This window comes from Anas acuta, chromosome 9, assembly GCF_963932015.1.
Source record: "Anas acuta chromosome 9, bAnaAcu1.1, whole genome shotgun sequence".
Classification (NCBI taxonomy): Eukaryota; Metazoa; Chordata; class Aves; order Anseriformes; family Anatidae; genus Anas; species Anas acuta.
This window is the reverse complement of record NC_088987.1, coordinates 1,298,580-1,321,087: the sequence shown is the minus strand read 5'-3', so window position 1 is coordinate 1,321,087 and position 22,508 is coordinate 1,298,580. Positions and strand designations below refer to the sequence as shown.

Below are 22,508 nucleotides of genomic sequence, written 5' to 3'. Positions count from 1 at the left end.
TTAGCACAGGGGGCGGAGCGGGGTTGGAGGGGGCGTGGCCTCCGCTGCCGCAGCGGACCAATGAGGTGCAGCCACGCGGCCGGAAAGGGGTGGGGCGAAGCCGGCGCGCGACTTCCTGTCAGTGGGGGTGAGGCGGCGGCGGCGGCAGCATCTCGGGGCTCCGCGCTCCGCTCCCGCCGGGCTGGGCCGGGCCATGTCGGCCAAGCAGGGCGGCCGGCAGCGCCGCCCCGGCAGCCACCCGCACTGCCTGGAGGCGCCGGCGCCGCTCGGGGCCGGCCTGGCGGGCGGGGAGGCCGAGGCGCTGCTGCTGCCGCCACCGCCGCCACCACCACCTGAGCTGGGCCCGGCGGCGCCGCGGGGGTGCCGCGCGGAGCTGGGCAGCGTGCTGCTGCTGCTGGCGCTGTACGTGCTGCAGGGCGTGCCGCTGGGGCTGGCGGGCAGCGTGCCGCTCATCCTGCAGAGCCGCAGCGCCAGCTACACGGAGCAGGCCTTCTTCAGCCTGGTGTTCTGGCCCTTCAGCCTCAAGCTGCTGTGGGCGCCGCTGGTGGACGCCGTGTACGTGAGGCGCTTCGGGCGCCGCAAGTCGTGGCTGGTGCCCACGCAGTACGTGCTGGGGCTCTTCATGATCGGGCTGTCCCGCCGGGTGGACGCGCTGCTGGGCGACGGGCAGGGCCGCGGCCCCGACGTGGTGGCTCTGACCGCCACCTTCTTCCTCTTCGAGTTCCTGGCGGCCACGCAGGACATCGCGGTGGACGGCTGGGCGCTCACCATGCTGTCCCGGGAGAACGTGGGCTACGCCTCCACCTGCAACTCGGTGGGCCAGACGGCCGGCTACTTCCTGGGCAACGTGCTCTTCCTCGCCCTCGAGTCGCCCTCCTTCTGCAACAAGTACCTGCGCTTCCAGCCCCAGCCCCGGGGCATCGTCACCCTCTCAGGTAGCGCCTGGGTGCCCCTGTGTGGCGGTGGGTAGGGGGTGCTCGCCACCTCGGCCTGCGGCTCTGCCCTCCCCAGCTGTGGGGAGGCTGCTGGGGTCTGCTGCAAGTGCACTGGGCACCCCCGGCCTGAAGCGTGAGGGAAATGTGCCTGGTCATTGGCTTGGCTGACCTAAGCACTTTGGAGAGAATTGATTTGTTTCTAAACGTTTCCTGGTTTAATGACCACGGAATAGGTTGCTGTTCTGAAAAACGTGGATGCTGTGCCTGCCTTTAAGGAGGCCCCTTGAGAATGTCTTCTCCTGGGAGAAAGAGAAGAGGAAATAAACTTTAAAAAGCCCTTCCCAAATGATATTGCTCACAGAAGCAGAAATGACAAGTGTTTAGGCTTGGCCACATTGCCAAACTCCAAAGGAAGGTCTTAATTAAGTAAACTAAGGGTTAAATTTTTCTTCAGTGAATTAAATGGAATCTGGTAATCCATCCTTTTTTAGCTGCCAGTCTAGGAGTGTTTTCTCATTTTTTCCTTGTAAAGTCTGGGTGGGGTTGGTGTTAGGTGTGTTGCCAGAAAGTCTGTGCGAAGGCTGTGTGTCTGTTGGGAGGCTGAGGTTAGGCAGCTCCGCTCGGGGAGGCTGTGACAAGCCAGCACCGTTTCTGGGGGCAGTGTCAGAGTGACCAGGCCTGTACTGAGAGTAAGTTCTCAAGGGTTTAGCTTCTCCCTCTCTTCCCATTGCCTTCCTGCTGTTGACTTTGTCTTTTCCGTGTGTTAACAGGCACAGGGCACTCCTCAAAGTAACCCTGCTGGCATACTGCTTGCTTTTGCTTTCCCTGTTGTGCAGCTCAGCGGTGCTGGCGTGTCTCTTCCCTCTTGCTGCAGCAGCAAGCTGACGTCTTTTGCTGCTGATGCAACTTGGAAATCATTCGTGTGCTTAAAGAGGCTTCGCTTGTCTGCTTGGCTCCACTCGCCGGGTTTTTGGTGGCCGGGTTTTTTTCAGTACTTCTTTTATAAATGGATTTCTTGCTATTCCAGGAATACTGCCTTATAAAAAAAGTGAAAACCAAAAAATACCTACACAACCTGCTGAACTTGCGTGTTGTGTTGGGTGGAGTAAGGAGGGCAAATTACTCTGACACTACAGTTGCAGGATATGTTTTTTGGGGTAGCAAAACTGCCTTCAAGAAATTTCTTGTCCCTCGTCTACATGACGGTGTGCCACAGTTCCCGTGTCCTCACCTGTCCTGATGCAGCTGCAGCAGCGGTGCTGTGATGGTGACAGTGGCTCTGTGCTTGTCACACCGGGGAGAGCTGGTTCGGGCAGCCACAGTGATCTTTGCTGTTCAAAAAATAATGGAAATAATGTGCACAGATGTGAGGCTACTCATCAGAACAAATGCTGTCTTAGGATGTTCTCCAGGCTGTGAAGTTCTAGAGGGGGGAAAAAAATCAGTGGGCTTATTGTTTGTGCTAGCACGTATGTGAGCTTTGCTCTTTGCTGTTCAAAGGACATTATTTTTTTCTTTAAAAGCTGGCTGGCTGCGTCTTTTGGTCCCTGTCCAGTTTTTCGTGGAGTCACGTGAATGCCTGTGGTATGTGAAGGAAGAGGTGAGGTGTGACTGCAGGGGGAAGATGCAGCAAATGTGACCAGGCTGCTGAGGGGAGTGCTCTTTTTCCTAGGAGATGTGGGGCTGCTTTATTACCTAAGGCTGTTGTGATGAAGCAGCTGTCCTGTCCCACGCCTCCTTGACATTTTCGCAGCCTGCTCTATTTGTGATGGAGCTCTGAAGTTTGCTTTGCCCCAGTTTGGCCATTTATTTTCCAGGTGGCAGAGACAAAACAGGGATGGGGCAGCACCGGTGGCACCAGAAGTGCTACAAAATGCCTGCTATTAAAAGAAACCCTCTTTAGTCTGGGCTCTTGTACGTGGCCTTTTTTAGCTATCTCAGCCCCTGCTGTATTGCATCCGACGGGGCTGACCCGATGAGGAATGTCTGTGTGATGCTCAGAGCTGTTTCCATTCCACCTCGCACTGCGGGTTGCTCACTGCCGTGGTGGCACTCGGTGCTGTGGTCACGGTACCGCTCCTGCAGCAGGTCAGGCTCTGAGCCCTGCTCGTTGGCTCAGAAGATGCGCTCAGCGTTTCTTTTTTTTAAACAGGGGAGGGAGCAATCTGACAGTGCTGGGTATGAGGCCTTCTCTCCTTCAAAGTACTTCTGAAAAGGGAAAAATAAGCGACATGGAAGCGGCAGAAAATAATGTAAAATGCCACTTATTGTAAGTGACCTGGAAATGGTAGGGAATAGCTAAAGGAGCCTTCTAGATGTTCATCTGTGTTTGTGGTGCTTCCTGCAAACCCAAAGCAGCTAATCATTGACTAAACCTTTGCCCTGTCTTTGCCCTTTCACCAGTGCTCGCTGCTTGCTTTGTTGTCTTGAGGCTCCTGGGGCTGCTTCTGATCAGAAAGATAAAAGGGTACTTCTGTCATACTCCCTGCACAACGCTGAATTCCTGCTTGCCTCTTTTGTAGGGCTGTCTCAGGCTAGCGTGCTCCCTAAGTCCCTGCCATAAAACGTGAGTGTGCTTTGCTGCCGCTGCCTCCCAGTGCGCTGTTCAGCAAACATTCTGCCTGCTTGATGTCCAGCAGTGAGGATAGCAAATATAACGTCCTCCTAAAACAGATCTGAGGGATGCTTTACTTAGTGACTGTGTAGGAGCTTTCATCGGGACTTCTTTGCACTCGTGTGGGTATCGGGCTTGGTTTCCTTCGGATGGTGGGTACGTGGAGCAGGGGGTCTGCAGAAGGGCTACAGGCAGTGATGGATTGCCTGGAGAGGGGTGAATGATTGCTTCCTCCAGAGTTTTTTCCCCATCCTGTCTTGTAACTACTCAGTGTGCCTTTTTCCTCCTTTATTCACTGTTAGTGGGTTTATTTGTGGCTCCTCAGAAAGCCCATTTCGATTTCTGTTCTCCAACGTGTTCACTGGTGTTGCACAGACCTGGAGGGAAGTGCCCCAGGTTGCTGCTGTGTCTAAACCTTGAGCAAATGTGGCTATAGACTGAGGGGCAGGGAGGAGCCTTGTATGTAGCTGTCTGCTCCTGCTTTGGTTTTGGTGCTTGTTTTCAGGTGGGTCAATGAGTACGGGCTTTATTCAAACTTTTTCTATTAGGTTGCCCTTTGTGTTGTAGCAGAACAAGGACGTTTCAGTGAGCTGTTAATGAAATGCTTGTGGTCACTGATAGAATATTTTTTATTCCAGATTTCCTGTTTTTCTGGGGAGCCGTCTTCTTGGTTACTACTACGCTTGTTGCCCTCTTGAAAAAGGAAAACAAAGAATTAACACCAACAAAGGAAGAAACAAAAGGCATCACGGATACATACAAGCTGCTCTTCTCAATAATCAAGATGCCAGCAGTTCTCACGTTCTGCCTCCTGATTCTCACAGCAAAAGTAAGCAAACACGTACGGGAATTGTCAGGTATGAGAACCTGAAAGGTTGCTGAGTCCCCATGATACAGCTTGCTGCTCGCTTTTGCCAGTGGTTGCCATCAGTTCCAAATTTTGACATGAGATTTGGAAACACAGTGGCTTGTATTGTTGAGTTAAGTAGCTTGGTACAACAGAAAGCATTAGCTGGAGCGCTTACATGTTTACAGAAGCATTAAAGAAAAGTTTGATTGCAATCTAACATTCATTTATTTTTAAACTTGCATCTTTACAGTTAGGCAGTTTGTGTAGGCTGCAGTTAAAAGCACAGAAAATGCTTCTTTTCACCTAAATCACGTTCCCAGAATCTGCAGCTCTGTACAAACCAGGTTTTCATGGCATTCTGTTGGCAGTCATGGATACCAACGTGCCTTTAAGGTATGGGCATGAATACTGTTGCTGGGTGTGTTGTTCTTGGTGTAGTTCTGGCACTGATGACAAGAATAGTGTGCAAGTGTAGAACACGTTTCAGAACTGGTATGGAAATTAGAAACAAAAGTGAATTGTGCTCTCTCCCTTTTCTCGGTGTACTTGATGCCAAGTAAACTGACCTTCTAGCCACACTGTCACTGCTTTCCCCAATTTATTTTGTTTAACTTCCATTGCAGGTTGGATTTTCAGCAGCAGATGCTGTAACGGGACTCAAACTGGTGGAAGAAGGAGTACCTAAAGAGCACCTAGCTCTGCTGGCAGTTCCAATGGTTCCTGTGCAGATAATATTGCCTCTGATTATCAGCAAGTACACAGCAGGCCCCCAGCCGCTGAACACCTTCTACAAAGCGATGCCTTTTAGGTAAAAACAAAAAATGGCTTTGTTGAAATACAGTAATTTGTGTACTCAGGTCAATTATAAGAATTCTTGCATAACTTCCAGACAGAAGAGCATGTCAATTTCTGTAGTAAGTTGAACTCTCTGGATCTTGTGCCTTGGAGATGATTCACGTGGTGACACAAGTCAAAGAGCACAGTGTGCAGTGTTTTTTAGATGCGTGTGCTGCAGCACAGAGCTGTACTTTCCTGCTCTTATTCAGTGTCAATAGTTCCTTATTCCTGAATTGTTCTGAGTAGATTTGGGACTGTCTCTCTAAAAATACGTGTACTGCCTAACGTGAGAGCGGCGGACTGCATCCACAAGTCTTTTGGAACATGTACTAGATGCATACTTTACTGAGATAAGAGAGAAAAAGGTGAATTAGGCAGATACAGACGAGACATCTTGTTTGTAAGTGGTTTATGTAGCAGTTTGCCTGTGGAATTCTGTAGGAATGTAAAGCCAACAAATCCAGCCAATTACTTCCTGCCGTTATTCAGTAGATGGGTGCTCTGTCTGTAACATTACTTAAATGTGCTCTTGCACAATGATGTATGCTTTCATTAAAAAAAAAAAAAGACCAGGTAAATTTTTCTCTATCTGAATTTGGTTGAATATCTTGTGTGTTGCTCTCCACAACAAAAAATTGTATGTGAGGAATGGGGAAGAAACTGGAATAGGAGATCTGGCAGTGTTATGTTGATATGGAAGGAGGAATTGTTTAGGTATATAATGTTTGCAATTTCAGTGCTTGTCAAATATTTAACACAATTCTCTAGAAGATAGAAATTGTTTTTATCTAGTTAAAGCTATTTTAGTATATATTGCATGTACAAATGTCTGATAGTTGCTTTGTATTTAGGTACAGAAACACATGGACAAAATTACTTGAGTTACAAATTCTCTTACTCCTGCAGGTTACTGTTTGGGCTGGAATTTGCTTTTTTGGTATGGTGGACTCCTAAAGTGAAACACGAAGGAGGATTTCCTGTCTACTACTATGTCGTAGTATTGTTGAGTTATGCTTTACATCAGGTAATGTATGCTGTGTGGGAAGCAAAGGGCAACGGGCGGGCACTTCACATCAGCTAGAGGACTGTAAATGCCAGTAATTGCTTTTGTTCCTAGCTACCCTAAATTCCGTTAACCTGTGGGCTTTCTCGTCCCCTCCAGGTCACGCTGTATAGCATGTACGTTGCAATAATGGCTTTCAATGCCAAGGTTAGCGATCCGCTGATCGGAGGAACCTACATGACACTCCTCAACACGGTGTCCAACCTGGGCGGGAACTGGCCGTCCACCGTCGCGCTCTGGCTCGTTGATCCGCTCACGGTGAAGGAGTGCGCAGGGGCCCAGGGGCAGGCCTGCGGAACTCCAGCTGCTGCAGAAGTAAGTCTGGAGGCTGGGAAGGTCTCTGTACAGTTATGTCCAGGTGAAAAGGCTTCTCTTGGTATTTCTTTCCACCTTTGAAAACCTTCACGGAGCATAGTTTACACTTAAAAGAAAAATCCCAGTAATTAAACTTTTTTTCCTAACTGATAAAATTCAGCCTTTATCTGCGTGCTCTTCATAGCTAACATCTTTACCAAAAATTTGCAGTTGCAGAGTAATTGTCCCTTTCTGTTCAGACTGGGATGGAAAGCTGGTGGCAGCAGCACTAGGTTGGTGCTGTACTCGCTGCAGTACAGGGAGGTGCTGGTTGCATTCCTGATAAACTGTGCTCAGCTTGGAGCTGTGTGGTGAGGCGCTCTGTTCTTGGCAGGCTTTGTCCCCAGCTCCCTTCAGTTTTGTGGTAGTTCTTTTGTTCTCTCTGTCTTTCTGGTGGCTTCTGTCTTGATACCTTGATTCCTTCCACTGTGACGTTCCTTTGCTGTCTTTGATCTTTGCTTTCCATTTGAAACGGAGCGGTGTGACTGGCAGCCTTCCCGGTTCTGGGGAGCCCTGCAAAAGAGAACAGAGAACATATTGTGCTACTGCGCTCGGATCAAACAGCAGCACGCAGATCTGCCTGGAAAGCAGTGTTTCAAATTCACCTCCGCATGAGCAAATGCCAAATCTTAATGCAAAGATTTGGCAGGGTGGGAATGTTGGGGGGCTTTTTGCTGTGTGGTATTGTTTTCCATTACTTGTGATTGAGATTTCACTCCTGAGTGCCTTTCTATGTTTACGGAACTCTTCAGGATGCGGAGGTCCTCTGAACACGCTGTTCTAGAAGTCAAACTTGACTTGTTTGAACTGGAGTTGCAGTTCTGGAGAAAATGCTTCCTCTTAACATGTGCTGCTTCAGCAGGGGTCTCAGCTTACCTCTGTGGGGCTGAAGTCCTTCCTCCTTCACCTCACTCCTCCGATCTCCTTTCCACATCTTCCCTGTTGGAAATGTTCCACAGCCGCTCCCTTCTGACTGCTAATCTGATTTTGACGTCTCAGAATAATGCAAATGCTGGCAGAACCTCAATTCAGAGGATTGCTTTGTTTTGGGATTATGGTGGTATTGAAAGTTAAACAATAGCAAGAGCAATCACATGCCATACATACATGTACCCCTCAATTGCTTGAGTTTGCCTTTCAGTTCTGGGATTAAAGCACATCCCAGGCCTGTTCTTCCTCAGACATACACTGCAGGCAGCTGGCTTTGTGCTGGCTGTTTGCAGGTTCAGTGTGGTGAGATGCAGAGCTCTAACTTCTGAAGAAGCAATTCGGATGGACAGAAAACAAATCCTTTTTCATGGCATTAAGAGCAGGGATCGTACATCTGTTCTGTAGAGTTGGTTCCTTGGGCCAATATTTTCCATCTCCCAGATGTTTATAACAGTTTTGTTACATTTCATACTAACAGTAAGCTCAAAAATCTCTTTTAATAACTATCATAAAGAAATAAAGTATGTTTAGACATGACCTTTAAAAGGCTGTTAAACTGTGAGTATCTAATGCCTACTTCTGGAAAGCCCGTGGTTCTGTTTTTCCCAGAAAATACTTAATGCCTCAACCTCTGCTTCTGCGTTGCAGCTCTGCACGAAAGCCGGCGGTTCCTGCGTTACTACCTTGGATGGTTACTACGTGGAATCTGTCATCTGTGTCATTCTGGGATTTGCCTGGTGGTTCCTATTCGGGCCCAAATTAAAAAAGCTGCAGGATGAAGGACAATCTTCGTGGAAGTGCAAGAGGACCAATTGATGCGATTGCAATATTGGACGGACTAGCCAGGTTATTTTGGTTTTATTACAGAGACACATCCCATAACCAATGAACAGAATATAGGTATTTTAAATGCCAAGTTGCTGGAAAAAACGGGTGGCTGAGACAGTGGTATGTGCGTGTGATACCACTCGCCTTCCCAACATGAGAACACAAGTTGAGACACTAATGAGAAACGGCACCTGTGTGCTACGTGTCCCCATGCTCTAGCTTCAGAGCCATGGCTTCTGGTACAACCAACATCCCAACTTTCCATATAGTAACTGTGGAAAAGCTGCTTGTGCCACGTTTACCTAAACAGCAGCATTGTTAGCTGAGTTCCAACTGTTGATTCCTGAACAGGCAGCTCTGGCACGGGCAGCTGACCTGGGGAAGGATGTGAAAGGCATTTTGACTTGTAGGTGAAGCACATTGTACTGCGGAATTCATCGTGGGAAGAGAAATGTAAAATGTCCGTGGGCTTTGTTTCTTCTCGCTTCCTGGACTGTAACCACATTTCAAAGGATGAAATAATGTTTCAGAGATTCTTTTAAATGTATTTTCAGGCTTTTATAAGCTTTAAAGATTTATAAGAGAATATTTTTATAAACAAAGCTACATTTAATTTATTTCCTCTGTTTCAAAGCATTTTGATTTACATTCAGGATTCTTTCTTGAGGAAAAATTGATGTAAAGGAGGACTTAAGAGTAACGCACAATACTCTGAGCATTGAGTCCTGGAGGTGTAAACTGCGTGGTGTAGCAGCTAGCGCACAAAACACAGGCATTGGAAGGAGAAGGCATGCGGTCCTTCTGGAGGCAGATGTTATTTGATGGAATGAAGTGGTAGTGCTGGTTCCTCTGTCGCTAAAATTTGAACAGATTAAAGATCAGTGTGGGGAAAAAATGCCTCTCTTCCCAGCCAGGGGTAAGAAAAGAAGATCAGTGCCTTTGAAAGTGCTCTGGTGATGACAGACTTGCCAAATTCCCAGTGAGTTGATGTACAACTTGCTGTTGTGTAATGCAAACGAGTTACATCCTGTGGTAGAGCTGCTATAGAAATTTATTTCTAATCCTTGATAGTGGAAATTTCCTGTTGCATTTATCAAGAATGACTTCATTCCTGAGTGCCTTAGTGATGTACAGCAAGTACACTGTACGCCTAGAGAAGGGGCACTTGTATATTGGTGGATGTATATTGTACATCATTATTAAAAATATATATGAAAATACCTTTGAAAGGTACGTGATTTTCTTTTCAGTTCTCTATTTCTTGCCTTGTCAATACTGGAAGTATTGCACCATGACCTTCATGTTCCCAGCTCCTGCTGAGACAGGCTGTGGGGCTTTTGTTACTGTATGCTTCAGCAAAAAGTAAATTATACCAGGGGCAGGCTGCAGGAGAGATCCCATGTGCACAAAGCATCTGTGTGACCTTCCAAGTAAGAAGGTGCTGGAAGAGGACAGTGACCAAATGCTGCTTGGCTACTGGAGCCTGTTTGGCTCTTCTGTCCCTCCTCAAAGCTTCAGCCTTCAGCAGCTGGTAGGAAGCCAAGTCCAGGGCTGCAGCACCCAGCTGATTTCCCCCGGCTGTGATCTGTGGTCCAGCAGCAGCACACTCAGTTTGTTTCAAGGACAGCAGGATTAGCAAATCAAGCTGAATAAAAGCACAGTTTTTACTCCCCAGGCTAAGTCTTCCAACTACGTCTCTGCATAAGCACAAGAGGAATCTGAGACTTGTAGTCAGAAGTGGGTGTATCTTTGCTACCAGATTCAGTGTGCATGAGGCATTTTGGATCTGTTGGTGCTATAACAAGGAGCTGCGTATTTCCATAGCAGCTTGTCCAGACCTGGAGTGTTTTTTCAACCTCTGGCTTTGAGGGAGATCTTCTAGGAAATTAAATTCATAAATGTTTTACAGTTGGCTTTTACTTTGCAATTTTGTTTCAATATTTCTGAAGGTGCCAGTGTAACCTGTTCTAATAAAAATGCCTTGGGAATTGCTGAAGTGATACATGAAATGATTTCAACAGCAACATTAAACTCCAATTGTTACATGAAATACAGCATAAGTAATTCTCTTCCTCTTTCAAACTGGAGAAGGAACCAAGGGACAGCATATTTTTTTTTTTTGTCACAACCATGCCAGTTCATCAGCAGATTGCTGAAAGGCTCCAGTAATCTTTCAGGTTCACTACTGCTTTTTCTTCTACCCCTATTTTAAATGGTTTCTTTTGGCAATTAGAATTATTATAGTCTTTAACATTAAAAAAAAATAAAATAAAATCTCCTGCTTGCGAGTCTGTTTTTGAAATGGGAAATGGAGGAAAATGACCAAGCACTGCTCTAGTCTTGATTTGCTGCAGGGACGGAATGGGCCTGGTGGGGAGTCAGGGGTGGCTTCTTCCTAGCAAAAGACAAATGGCAGAAATGTTTTTTTTGTAGGTAAATGGTTTGTCCTGGTTTAGGATCCTGAGCAGGATCACTGTGAAGTGAGCCAGGTCCTGGGGGAGAGGCAGAGAACAGCTTGCCCCTGCAGTGCTGTTGGACACAGCTGTGATGTTGGGCTGGGTTTGCCATGCAGGAAGCCATCCTCCCCTGCTCCTGTGAGTGTGATTTGGTGTTGTTCCCTGAGACTTGCCAAAGGAACAACCGGCTGCTCCAAAATTCGGTTCTGTACTTGTGGTGCCCACACTGAGCAGGTCCGGGGCACAGAGTAAGGTTCTCCACAGCGGCAGGGACCGGAGCAAGTTTCTGCAGGCAGCAGCACTGTGCGACTCCTCCGGCACGTCTCCAAACGAGACGATGCGTGTAAAATATACACTCCTTAGCGAAAAATAACACTCCTTAGCAAAATATGCTGTGTAAGATATACCCTCCTTAGCAAAGTCAGCAGCACGCTTCCAAATTATTAACTATGTATTAACTATGTTTTTGCTGAAAACCAGATTTTGCACTATTTCTGCATTTATTACTTAATCTTAAAGTGTTCATGCTTAGGAAATAAACCAAACCTAACAGCTTCACCACTTATTTTGAAGAAAATCATAGTGGTCATATTTATTTATTCAAGACACCTCGCAGCCAGTAGCTTAAGAATTGTTTTAATTGCAGCATCAGGTAAAATTTTTTGATTCAAGTAGGTTTCTTTTGGTGCCGTGGGTTATGAATTCCTAACGGGGTCTGTGGCTGTCCTGAAATCCCGAGCCGTGGCTGACACTGATGTTATTTGATGTGCCTCCTGCTCTCACAGAAACCTTGAACTGGGCTTTAATGGAAGTGAAAGGTTTGTGTAGACACAGCCTGGGTATAACTTTATATCGTGTGTGATTATTTCCTTGCACTGTGTGTTTTGAAGGCCGTGTAGGTGCGTTGCACAGCCGGGCGATGGTTCAGCTGAGGGAAACGGCTCAGGGTGGTCTGGTAAGGAACTGTGGTGTTTGTTAGGTTTGGACAAAGGTGGGGAAACGAATAAACAGCAGCGATAAACACGGGGACGTTCTCGGGCTGTTTTCTGACAGCACCACGAGCAAGGATGCGGCCGACGAGCCTGAATTCATCAGAATTCACCTCAGAATTCACCTCAATTCCCCGTCCCGCCCAGCCGCGTAGGGCTGCTCGGAGGCTCACCCCAAGGGCCCTACATTGGGGTTCCCGTTCGGGAAGCTGCCGGCTCCTCAGCTTCCCCCCGGTCCCCTCAGCTCCCCCCCGGTTCCTCCCGGTCCCCTCAGTCCCCCCCCGGTCCCCTCAGTCCCACCCCGGTCCCCCTCGGTCCCCTCAGCTCCCCCCCGGTCCCCTCAGCCCCGCGGTGCCGGCGGGCCCCGTGCGGGGGCGCTGCGGGCGCTGTGGCGGCCATGGCGGAGCGGCGGAGCGCGGCGGGAGAGGCCCTGGGCCGGGTGTCCGAGTGGGCGGACGGGCACCTGGGGCTGCTGCGGGTAATGGCGCCGGGGCAGGGGCCGGGACAGGGACAGGGGCAGGGGCCGGGGCAGGGGTCGGCCCCCCGCTGATCCTCGCTGTCCTCTTCCCCGCAGAGCCTCAGCGCCGGGCTGGCGGCGGCCGGGCTGCTGCTGCTGGCCAGGAGCGTGCGGCTGGTGAGTGCGGCCAGAGGGCTCCCCCCAAAGGACTCCCCCCAAAAGACTCCCCCCAGAGGGCTCCCCCCTGGTTTTTAGCTCCTCAAGTCACTTTCCTCAGTGCTGCATCCCCAGCGGCACCCCCTGTGGCGCAGTTAACCCATAGTTCAACCGCAGCTGAAGCGGAGGTGGTTTCCCCGTGTCCTTGCTGCCTAGTCCCACGAGCAGAGCTGCTTTTCACATATTTTTAAGCATAAACCCTTCACTCCTCGAAGCAGCCGGCTCCTGGCACCCAGTAATGCCCTGCTGCGAGCTCCAGGCACGGCCACAGCTCCGTAAGGGGCCACTGCCGCCTGCCCCCCTCACAACCTGCTGTGAGAGGACGTCTGTCTGGCGTTTTTATTTTAAAATATCCCCAAAAAGCCCAAATCGCACATATTGCCGGATTGCCTACACGGCAGTTGTGTCCCTGCTGCGTTGTTCCTGTACGGCTGCTGCTGGCCAAGGCTGTGGTGCCTCTGCCCTTTGTTTTCCTGTGTGCTCGTATAACTCCCTCCTCTGAGTCCTCCCGTTATCAAGGGATGTGGTATCGAATTTAGTCATCGTGTGATCTTTCCAAAGGTGCACACCTGCTTTTGTCCCTCTCCTCTTTGCCTCCCTTATCAAAGTCTGTGTTGTTGCGCCTGTCTGTGCTGCTCTGCCTTTGTTTTCGGTGTGTCTGTTCTTTGCCAGTGTCTTCAAACACGCCCTTCGTGGCTGGCTTTCACCCCTCTTCTAGCACCGTTCAGGCCATTTTTAAAACACCCTTTTCATGGTGAATCAAGTTAACTTCAGTGCGTGTCAATATAAAACATCAGTTTCCATTCTTTCTCTCAGCCTGCTCTCATGCTCATCCCTAATGTTGCGCATGCTGTAAAACAGGGAGCATTCCTGAGGGGCTGGAAAAGCAGGCTGGAAGGGGTTCTACAGCTGATTGCTGTCTAAGAAAAGAAATTAGTTGTCCATGCTGTGTAATAGTATAGCTGTATATGGTTTGATGTAATGTGATTGAAACTGCTCTCTCTCTGTATGTATTTTAAACTGTGTCTCATTCTTCTTTCCATCAATAGACAACAAAGTTCACAAACGCTGTGGATATACCCGTGGAGTTTATTGAAAAGAATGTCAAATTGCGGGGAAAAATCCATCACGTAACGGAGAAAGGTCTGGAAGTTGAACACATTCCCATTAGCATTCCTATTGTTACATCAATACAGAGAAAATGTAAGTAAAAGTAGATGAAAAACAAGGACAGGAATGAAATGTTAATGAAACACATTAACAGTGTTGTCCACTAGACAAGCACAAATACTGCGACACCAGAAGTATTTGCTTTTTTAAATTTTATTTTAAACAATACTCTTGGAAGTAGATGGGCAGAAATCAGCGGGACATCAGGTGCACTGTCTTTGTACAGAGCAGGCAGGCAGGGGCAAGCTGTGAGGAAGGCTAAGGTTACACTCCTGGCGCTGCCTTCTGATCCTTCCATGCTTCACAGATGGGAAAAAGGAATAAGAAAGGCTGAGAAGAGAGCTGCAGGAGGAGCCTGCCAATACAGTGTTTTATTACGGTGATCTGTTTCTGGCAGCAAAACCCCAAGCACAGAGGCAGTTAATTTGTTTGTATAGCTGCTCTCATTACTGGCAAAAAAAAAAAAAATAAAAATCAACAATTCTATTGCAATTATGCTTTTGTTCAGAGATGAAAATCAGCTCCATATAGCAGGGGGGTTTTGCCCTGGCTTCTCAGAAGCTGCGGGTCAGGTCTGCGAGCGCAGTCACGTGCCCGCTTTGCAAATACGTGGAGGCGCTAATTCTTCTCCTACTGTTTCTGCCCTTTCAGATAAAATACTGGTGACTGATAATGAAAGTACTTCTTTCTACTTGTATGCAGAATAAAACAAAATAGCTTATATCATTTCTGAAATCTTGAATTTATTTATTTTTTTTACTGAAGGGGGAATTAGATCAAATTCTTAGTTGCAAGTCAGTAGTGCTTCAGGGAACTAAAATGGATTTATTTATTTTTTTAAGTCCATAAACTTGTTAATGATAACTGGGGGTCTGTGCAAAGTATGAAATTTCACTTGACTGTGGCATTCAATAAAAAAAAGTTCTCTCTATCTATATCCAGGGCAATCCAAAGGTCTTTTGCTGGTAAGACTTGCTGGAGTGGAGCTGGCTCCAAGTGGCATGGTCTGGTTACAGAAAGAGTTGAAACCCTCACAAATGGTATGGTTCCAGCTTCTTGGAAGGGAGGACTTGGCACTTGAGTGCCGTGTTTTAGTAAATAAGGTAAATATAGTAACAAAAAATGACTTTAATCTGCAGTTTTAAGTTTGGCTGTGATTAAACAGTCAGTACACGAGAATGTTATTAGTTATTGTAAATTATCTTTACAGGAATTTTAAATAAAGTTTTATTAAGTCAGACTCCAAACCAAGTACCTTTGTAGACTGCTCAGTCTGGTAGTGCTAGGCTATATGGTGTCGTTCTGATTAGCTTAATGTTTAATCCATCAAATGTTTTCTTATAGATTACTTGTGCTAGTAGTACGTTTCCAAAGTCGGCTGTGTTTCTTTTAACTCTTTCTGCATGAGGGTAGATTCAGCCAGAAGTGAAGCTTGGACCTCAGCGGGAACACATTAAAGGGTAAGTGAATATTGCATTTACTGTGCCTTTCTGTAGGGTCGCTTTCTCAGTGTGTGCTTAAACGAGGAGATCTTGAGACAAGGGCTCGGCAGAACAGCACGTATCGAAGGACTACATCACGACTCTCGCCTCTACTGGAAACTTCACAAAAGACTGCTTCGAGCAGAGTTAAAGGCCTTGAAGAAAAATAAAGGAATATGGCAAGAAGAAAGCTTCTCTGAAAGAGTTAGAGACCGTATAAGCAACAATAAATGTGTACAGACATTGAAACAGTTTGTGAACTGGTTAAGAAGCTATATTTAAAGGCTGAATGGGAGACTTGTCTAGAGGGATGCCACATATCTGTGTTACATACTTTATGTAAAATATAAATTTGTGATAAAAAGTGCTGTAACTTGTAAGTTCCTTGTCTTGAACAAAAAAGCTGTAAAGTTACCCAATGCCATATTATATAAGCCACGTGGGGCTGAAGTTTAGTTGTGTTATGCAAGACGAAAATTGAAGCATGCTTAAGCTAAATTTTCTGCAGCAGTGTCCCAAATCAGGTGTGCCGTTTTCCACCTGCTAAATACCTACAGATGCGTTAACTGAAGTGAGAACAGCGGGCAGCTGTTTTTAAGAGGTGCAAAGTATCCATCCAAAGTGCACCACCTTAAGTGCTTAGCTGTTACAGGTCATTACTATGTAACTGGTGGTGGCTGGAAAACTCCATTTCAGAGCTTGAGAAAGCTTGTGGCACGTGTTTACCTGCTTGTTTGAATTCGTATACTACGTTTGTGCATACTTTGAGTGTTAAAAAATTGCTCATCTTGAATAACAGGTTGCATTATGACCAGAATAAAAGATAATTTGTTGTGGTTGATCTTAAAAAGCTGATAGGATCATAACCACTAACATATCTATATAAAAAAAAGGTATATTAGAGAATATAAGCTACTGTGCCAGTGATGCCAATTTATAAAACACAAAATTAACATGAAAGAGTTTTGCAAGTTATGTCAGAAGAAAAAACGAATCTGTTTTCTTCTGATGGTTCTAAAAGTATCTAAAACCAGATGAAGATAAAACTTAAATAGGAAATATAAAAAATGGACCACAGAGTGCTTTATTTTTTCAAAGAGGTGTTATGTATATGTAAAGTATATTTTTTGTAAACGTTCTCAGAATAAAGATTGATTTTCTCATGTTCATTATCATGTTTTATTTACCAAACACTTGACTTTTAATCTGCCATGCTCCTGATTATCTCAAGTAAAGTACTTTGCTTATATTTTTTCTTTCCATGTATTTATTTGGCAATGAAATGCCAGGGAGAGGAGTGCGGTATGAAAATCTCAATATCTGAGCATTGCCTGAAATTAGTTATGTCTTTTTATTTATTTATTTATTGCTGGCTTCATTGCAAAATTGTGACTCCTGAGATCCTAAAAATAAATAAATAAATAAGTTCCTTGGGTAACAATGTATGTCAGTTTTGTTTTGTTTTATTACGTTTGTTTCTGTGTCCTCTTAAGGACCAAAAGGCTGCTTTCTTACACAGGCTGCTGTGCAGCTAACCATGAGGTACCTGCAGGATGGGTATCAGTGCTGGGAACCAGTGTGGGACAGAGGAGCAGAGGGAGACCTTGACTTGGAGCTGGAAACTCCAGAAAATTTATAAGAAGAAGCATCTGGTTTTATGCATTACAGGTCTGGGTCAATCGCTGCTGTGACACCTGGACAGAGAAGTCACACAGTCATAGTCATAAACTGCTTCTCGTGGTTAATTGCAGGTGTTTCAGTTTATTAAGTGAATTATTATTAAGTGGAGTTATTTCCAAACTAAAGCATAACTCTACAGTTATATTTGTCCTTTTGCTGCGATAATTAAATAGAATTAAATATTTCCCCTCTCCAAAACAAAACAAAAGCCACCACAACGCTGATCAGGAAAAACCAGCAGTGCTTTCCATCTGTGCAAGCCCTGCATGGCTGCAGATCTGGTCTGTGGGAGGCTGGTCTTGAAAAGCCCAAAACAGGAGCAGAAACAAATGGCTAAGCAGAAGCTCTTGTGGAACTGACTGGGAGGTCAGGGGGGAAAAAGCACCTCTCTCCATTACATGGGGACACTGCACTGCCTCCAGGAGCGTTATCCATTTCCTTGAACCACAGCAGCACACGGAAGAGCATTTCCAGGCAGAGGCTGCAGTTCTTGTGTGCCTGGGGGTAAGGATGGGAATTCAAGTACTCGGCTCGTTGCCCTCCTTGCACCTCGGGCTGCTCCAGAAAGAAGCCAACTTCTTACCCAGGCCGCAGGGAGTGAAAAAGGAGATGCCTGCAGATGGCCCGCTGAGGAAAATATCTTCAGGGTTTTTATTGCCGGGGCGGTGTTTGAGGCAAACGGCGGTGACAAACAAACCCCCCCGGCCCTGCCCCGAGCCTGGGCAGAACAAAGGCACGGGCAGGGCCCTGCTGCAGCGTGGCCCTGAGGCTTCCCCTGCAGCGCTCCCAGGCAGGAGAAAGAGCAAAAAGTCCCCCAAAAATCCCCGTCCTTGGGGGAACCTCGTGCTCGCTGCGAGCTCTCCTCCTTCCCAGCCTGAACCACGAAACCTCCCGAGCTGGAAGGGGCCCACGGGGGTCGCTGAGCCCAGCTCCTGGCCCCAAACCCTAACAAACCCGTGTGCCCCAAAGCTCCCCGAGCACCCCAACCCCAACCCTTGTGTCCCAAAGCGGAGCCCCCCGAGCCCCAGCTCGGTGCCTGCCCACCACCAGCACGCCTCGGGCGCAGCCCCAGCCCGTCGGGGGGGGACCCGGGGCTTCACGGGCTCACCCAGGTGAACGGCGGGGGAGGTTCCTGGGGGCTTTTAAGGGCTTTTAAGGGTTTTTAAGGGCTGCCAAGCACCGAGCCCACCGAGCCCGCGGCAGGTGCGGCGAGCCCGGGGGCCCCTCGGGGGGGCAGCGCCGCTCGAACGGGCGCGGGGCCGCCGCAACACCGGGGCTGGATCGGGGGCGGGGGGGCGGCTGCACGACGAAATTGGGCTCCGCTCCGAGCTCTTCGACGGCTCCGGGTTTCCCCTCAGCTCCCCGGCGGCGGCGGGCGGGGCCGGGCGTTTGAACGGGAGCGGAGCGCGGCGGGGTGAGCGCGGGGCGAGGGGGGCTGGGCGCAGGGCGACCCCCGGGGGTCGCCGCCGTCCTGTGGTAGCCGGGAGGCAGCGAGGCGGTGGCCGCAGCTCGGGGCCGGCCGCGGTTCTTTGTCTGCCCCCCCCCCCTCGTCCCCTCCCCGCTGGCGGGGGCCCGGCCGCTCGCCCCCCTCCCGGTTTGCCCCGTCTGGGGGCTCCCTTCGCGAGGACCCCGCTTTTGTTCCCTGAACACCGCGTTTTGATTTTTTTTTATTATTTTTTTTAAGGCTTCCTAAGGGCGTGAAGCAGGTCCGGGAGCGACGGGGACACAAAGCGGGGCTCTGCTGCCCCCAGGGCTTTCTCCCTTCCGCGGAGGTAAGGCTGCCGTGCGCTATCATCTTGGGGGGTTTTACAGAAACTTCCTATTAGGCACAAAGCCGGGTTAAAGCACAGCGATTTTACAACCTCTCGGATGGTGGGGGGGCGGCTTTAGGAGCAGTCGTTGCGGTGTTTTCCCCCCCCGTGGTAGGGCGCAGAGCGAGCTGTGAGCAGGGGGATGCCCAGGAGCGGGGCCAAGCAGCAGAGGGGGCTGTGCCTCCTGCCCCTGGGGCTGTGCTGAGGAGAAATCCCCCTGGGCTCCCAGCTCCCCGAGCAGGAGCTGTTTCTGCTGGAGCAGGGCTGATTTTGGCCAGAGGTGCTGCAGGCTGCCCAAACTGCCAGGGGCTGTTTGTTTGCGCTTGTTCTCTCCTGTTTGTTTGCTTTAGCAAGCTGGGGTTTGCTTTCTTAACCACGGCGGGTTTCTTGTCCCAGTCTCCATGGACGCTGGGGGCATCACCACTGCTCCCGAGGGCTGAGCTTGCCTCTGCTTTCCTCTGCAGGAGCTGTGCCCAGGTGTGCCTGGCTGGCTGAGGGCGATGTGTGTGTGCCTGGAGGTGGAAAGGCACGCCGGGGGTGCAGAAGGCAGGGGGAAATATTTATGCTGTGGATAGGCACTTACTGAGGCTCTGATGGGAGCAGGGGAAGTGTGGAGGAGTGGAAGAGAGGTGGGCAGAGCTGCTGGAGCGTTTTGGAAGCAGGCACCTGTTGCAGTGCTAGAAAAAGCCGAGTACTCAATGCTGGGGGTGCAACGTGTCCTCTTCTGGGGGCTCAAGCCCATGGGTGAAAATCACAGAACCGCTTTAATTGCACTTGGCCACGTGCATTAAAGAGGTGTAACATTCCTGGCAAGAGCTGTCCATGTGAGCCTCTTCAGCCTGAAATAACTCAGGGTCGCTTGCAAGAAGTTTCAAGTGGAGGCAAGCTGTGGTGGGAAGCAGCCCGTGCAGCGCTACAGACCCGATTTATCGGAGCTGACACAAAGTTCACGTCCCCACGCACACTGAGGGTGGCCAAGCGTGGCCCTGGGGGGGAGCGGAGGAAGCGCTGGCTCCAGCTGCTCAGGCTTGAAATGGGCTGGGCGCGTTTCCTGGGCTTAGTTCGAGTTGTGGGTGATCGACCGACTGGTTGGCAGCAAACCTGGTAGGGACCCTGCAGGACACAATGAAAGATCATTGGCAACCATCACCTGCAGCGATCGATGACACGTGCAAGGGGTCTTGTGGGGGCAGCGATCCCCACCCCTGCTCCGTGGGGGGACTGCGCCTCAATCAGCAAGTATCCCGATAGCATATGAGATGCTCATCATCTGTGTGCACGGCTGGCTGTGCTGGTGTAAGCCCTTTCCAGGCATCTTATTTGATCTTCATATTTTATCAAAGAGTTTAAATTATTCCGTGCCGTAGCACAGCAGTAGCCAGGATTTCGTTAACTGTACTATATTACTATAGCTGCATGCTCAGTGATAGCAGAAGCAGCAGCGTTGCACGTCTCACATAATGGGATCTCATACTATATTAGCAAGGTGTCTGAAAACGACTTGTGTAAATGATCACATTTACTCCTGGTGAGAGACTCCTGCCCTCAGGCATGACCTGGTGTGCCGTGTACCTCCTGCGTTTTATGGAGTGTGTTTCTGGTCTGTTGAGGAAGAGTTCTCCAAGGTGGACCTGCAGGAAAGAAATGTTCATCTCAATTTCTAGAAACAGAAATCTTATTTTCTAAAATAACGGTAGGTGAGAACAAAGCAAGCTTGCACTTCACGTTTGTTATCGTGACTTCAGGTCTTTAAAGCACCGCTTTGCTGCTGGGAAGGGAGCTGAAGCTCTGTGTCAGGTATTTCCAGGAGCTCTTAGAGCTGTGTTATTAACAGCTGCTCAGTAGAGGAAGCCCTTGCTGTGTTGAATCTCTGCGCGAACGTTTGTTCCTTTCACTTTGCTCTTCTGTTTCACACCCCGGGTAGAGATGTGCGTGGCGAGGTGATGCTGAGCAGAGCTCCAGCTGACAGCAGAGCCAGACGTGTTCTGGAGACCGGCTGTCTCCTCTGCCAGCACTGTCAGCAGCTCGCCCCAGGCAGTGCCGTGAGTGGGAGTTCCTATTCTTGGCCTCGCACAATCTGTAATTCACCGAAACCATTGGAAACTTATCTCCAGCGTGGGAAGTAGAGTTGGATTTTTCCCTTGTGCCCACTTGTACCTGGAGGGTCGAGGCATGAACGAGGTGTCCCTGGGAGCTTGTGAGCTGCTTCTGGGATGAATCAGTTCCCTGCACTTTGGGGCTGCTCGTGTCGGTACCAATGGCTCCTCCAGCTGAGGGTCCTGGGCTTGCTGTGCGCTCCTCTGCCTGCTCTGAAGGCAGTGGTGGTGTTCATCCCACAGAAGAAACGGGAGAGTGTACAGAAGGGTCTCAAGGAGTACGGCTGAGCCTGAGGATTTGTTGGAGGTGATGCGTTAAAAATAACATCGCCAATGGGGCGAAGGGATTGTGTCTGTGTAGGTGAAAACCTCCTGTGCAGAAAGGCACTTGCATGCAACATGCAGCGTTGGGAAAACTTTGGGCAGCAAAAACATCAAATGATTTGTGTTAGTGTCCGAGGGTGCAGGCAAAGACAGCTGAAAGGTGTGCGGAGCGCTGGAAGCATGGAAGGAAACCATCCGGACACACTCACCCATATTTATGGGTTCTGTGCCCGGCAGAGGCAGCAGCACGCCGCCCTCCTGGAAAGCATTCCTTAACCGGGACAAAAACAAAGTGCACTCGGGCTCCTGGAGGAGCCGGGAGCAAATGCTAATTCCTTTTCAGGGTCTGTTGCCATGGGGAGTCAGTTCAAATCCTTTCTAATGCCTTCCTCAGCGGCGCGTTGTGCTGACACATGCTTTTCATGACTTCCCAGAAAGAGCCGGAGAAGTGAAACAAAAGCCCCGGCAGCAGCAGCAGCCGCAGGAAGGTGGAGGTTGGCGGGGCAGGACAGGTAAGGCACTTGTCCAGGACACGGCCCAGCACTGCCTGGCCTCCTGCCACCTCTGGGTGGGTGATGTGGGGTGGGAACTCATCTGGGGCACGCGGTGAGGTCTGTGAGCTCCCATGGAGCGGGCATCAGCCCTGCTCCTGCTCCGAGCTGGGTGCCCCGAGGGGCTGGGCAGGACCTCCCGCAGCAGTGGCAGCAGCAGGAGGGAGGCAGGAGGCTGCTGCTGCCTCCTTGTCCTCTGAACACCTCTGGCACTGACCGAGTGAGGTTGGGGACAGTTTCCTGAGTGCCCCGAGGGGCTTGCTTAAATAAGCAAACTGACACCAGTCTGTCTTCGTCTGGTGAAGGATGTGTGGATAAGATGAAAGTTTAGTGCCCTGATAGGGAACTTACCCAGCTATCAGTTTAACACCAACAAAAAGCAACAAACAAGACCCCCGTGCCACCACCACCACACACAACCCCCAAACAAACAAACAAAGCCACACCTCAACTTCATATCTCTAAAAGGCACGGATGTGCCGTATCTGTGTCCTAAATCCAAACTCTTGCGACCTTTTCCCTTTGTATAGGCAACTCGGGCTCCTAAGAGTTTCCAATTGCTTCCCGCTAAACCCACAGGAAATTTTCTTCGTGGCTCTCACACCGCCACCACCTCCAGAGCCATCGCTGCTGTGCCACTGCAGCCATCCTTGGGGCAAATTAGATCGGGGACTGCTCTGGAAGGAAAATAAATTGAATAAAAACTTGTTATTCCTCTAGGAAGTGTTCTGGAGGAATAAAAATAAGAGCAGGACCAGGTACGAGATGGTTTGCCCTTCCATTACCAGCGGCTATCAATAATCTGTTTTTGTGCTGGTGATATTTATGAATTAATACCTGCTGTTGAAAAGGGGGTGTAATCTGGG

General features: G+C 49.1%; 3 protein-coding genes across 8 annotated transcripts in view; all 3 read left to right on the top strand.

Moving 5' to 3' along the window:
- The first annotated feature begins 138 nt into the window (after positions 1 to 138).
- On the top strand, positions 139 to 9,631 carry SLC33A1 (solute carrier family 33 member 1). The gene is made up of 6 exons (XM_068691555.1): positions 139 to 935; positions 4,188 to 4,378; positions 5,023 to 5,207; positions 6,143 to 6,260; positions 6,399 to 6,614; positions 8,232 to 9,631. The coding sequence occupies exons 1-6, from the start codon at positions 194 to 196 to the stop codon at positions 8,397 to 8,399; spliced, it is 1,620 nt and encodes a 539-aa protein (XP_068547656.1). The 5' UTR covers positions 139 to 193; the 3' UTR covers positions 8,400 to 9,631.
- A 2,569-nt stretch (positions 9,632 to 12,200) lies between these two features.
- Positions 12,201 to 16,349, top strand: C9H3orf33 (chromosome 9 C3orf33 homolog). Of its 2 annotated transcripts, XM_068691556.1 has the most exons (5): positions 12,201 to 12,334; positions 12,431 to 12,490; positions 13,579 to 13,732; positions 14,642 to 14,802; positions 15,196 to 16,349. In XM_068691556.1, the coding sequence occupies exons 1-5, from the start codon at positions 12,254 to 12,256 to the stop codon at positions 15,460 to 15,462; spliced, it is 723 nt and encodes a 240-aa protein (XP_068547657.1). In that variant the 5' UTR covers positions 12,201 to 12,253; the 3' UTR covers positions 15,463 to 16,349. The 2 variants fall into 2 exon arrangements, with proteins under 2 accessions (XP_068547657.1, XP_068547658.1); XM_068691557.1 differs by lacking the exon at positions 12,431 to 12,490 and having other exon boundaries at positions 12,212 to 12,334.
- A 1,727-nt stretch (positions 16,350 to 18,076) lies between these two features.
- PLCH1 (phospholipase C eta 1) overlaps positions 18,077 to 22,508 on the top strand; it is a 63,604-nt gene continuing 59,172 nt past the window's right edge. For 2 of the 5 annotated variants that reach the window (XM_068691550.1, XM_068691548.1), the window contains exons 1-2: positions 18,077 to 18,274; positions 18,545 to 18,632. The gene's annotated coding sequence lies outside the window, so the exon portion shown is untranslated. Of the gene's footprint in view, positions 18,275 to 18,544; positions 18,644 to 21,537; positions 21,604 to 22,508 lie in introns of all 5 variants that reach the window. The other 3 variants (XM_068691554.1, XM_068691553.1, XM_068691549.1) reach the window with 2 other exon arrangements.

What these genes read in the sequence shown, in the direction of transcription:
- SLC33A1 (XM_068691555.1), top strand. Translation starts at nt 194, where the DNA reads ATGTCGGCCAAGCAGGGCGGCCGGCAGCGCCGCCCCGGCAGCCACCCG. An exon ending in TACAAAGCGATGCCTTTTAG is followed by an intron (nt 5,208 to 6,142) that starts GTAAAAACAAAA and finishes TTACTCCTGCAG; the next exon opens with GTTACTGTTTGGGCTGGAAT. An exon ending in TGAGTTATGCTTTACATCAG is followed by an intron (nt 6,261 to 6,398) that starts GTAATGTATGCT and finishes CGTCCCCTCCAG; the next exon opens with GTCACGCTGTATAGCATGTA.
- C9H3orf33 (XM_068691556.1), top strand. Translation starts at nt 12,254, where the DNA reads ATGGCGGAGCGGCGGAGCGCGGCGGGAGAGGCCCTGGGCCGGGTGTCC. An exon ending in GGCACCTGGGGCTGCTGCGG is followed by an intron (nt 12,335 to 12,430) that starts GTAATGGCGCCG and finishes TCTTCCCCGCAG; the next exon opens with AGCCTCAGCGCCGGGCTGGC. An exon ending in TACATCAATACAGAGAAAAT is followed by an intron (nt 13,733 to 14,641) that starts GTAAGTAAAAGT and finishes ATCTATATCCAG; the next exon opens with GGCAATCCAAAGGTCTTTTG.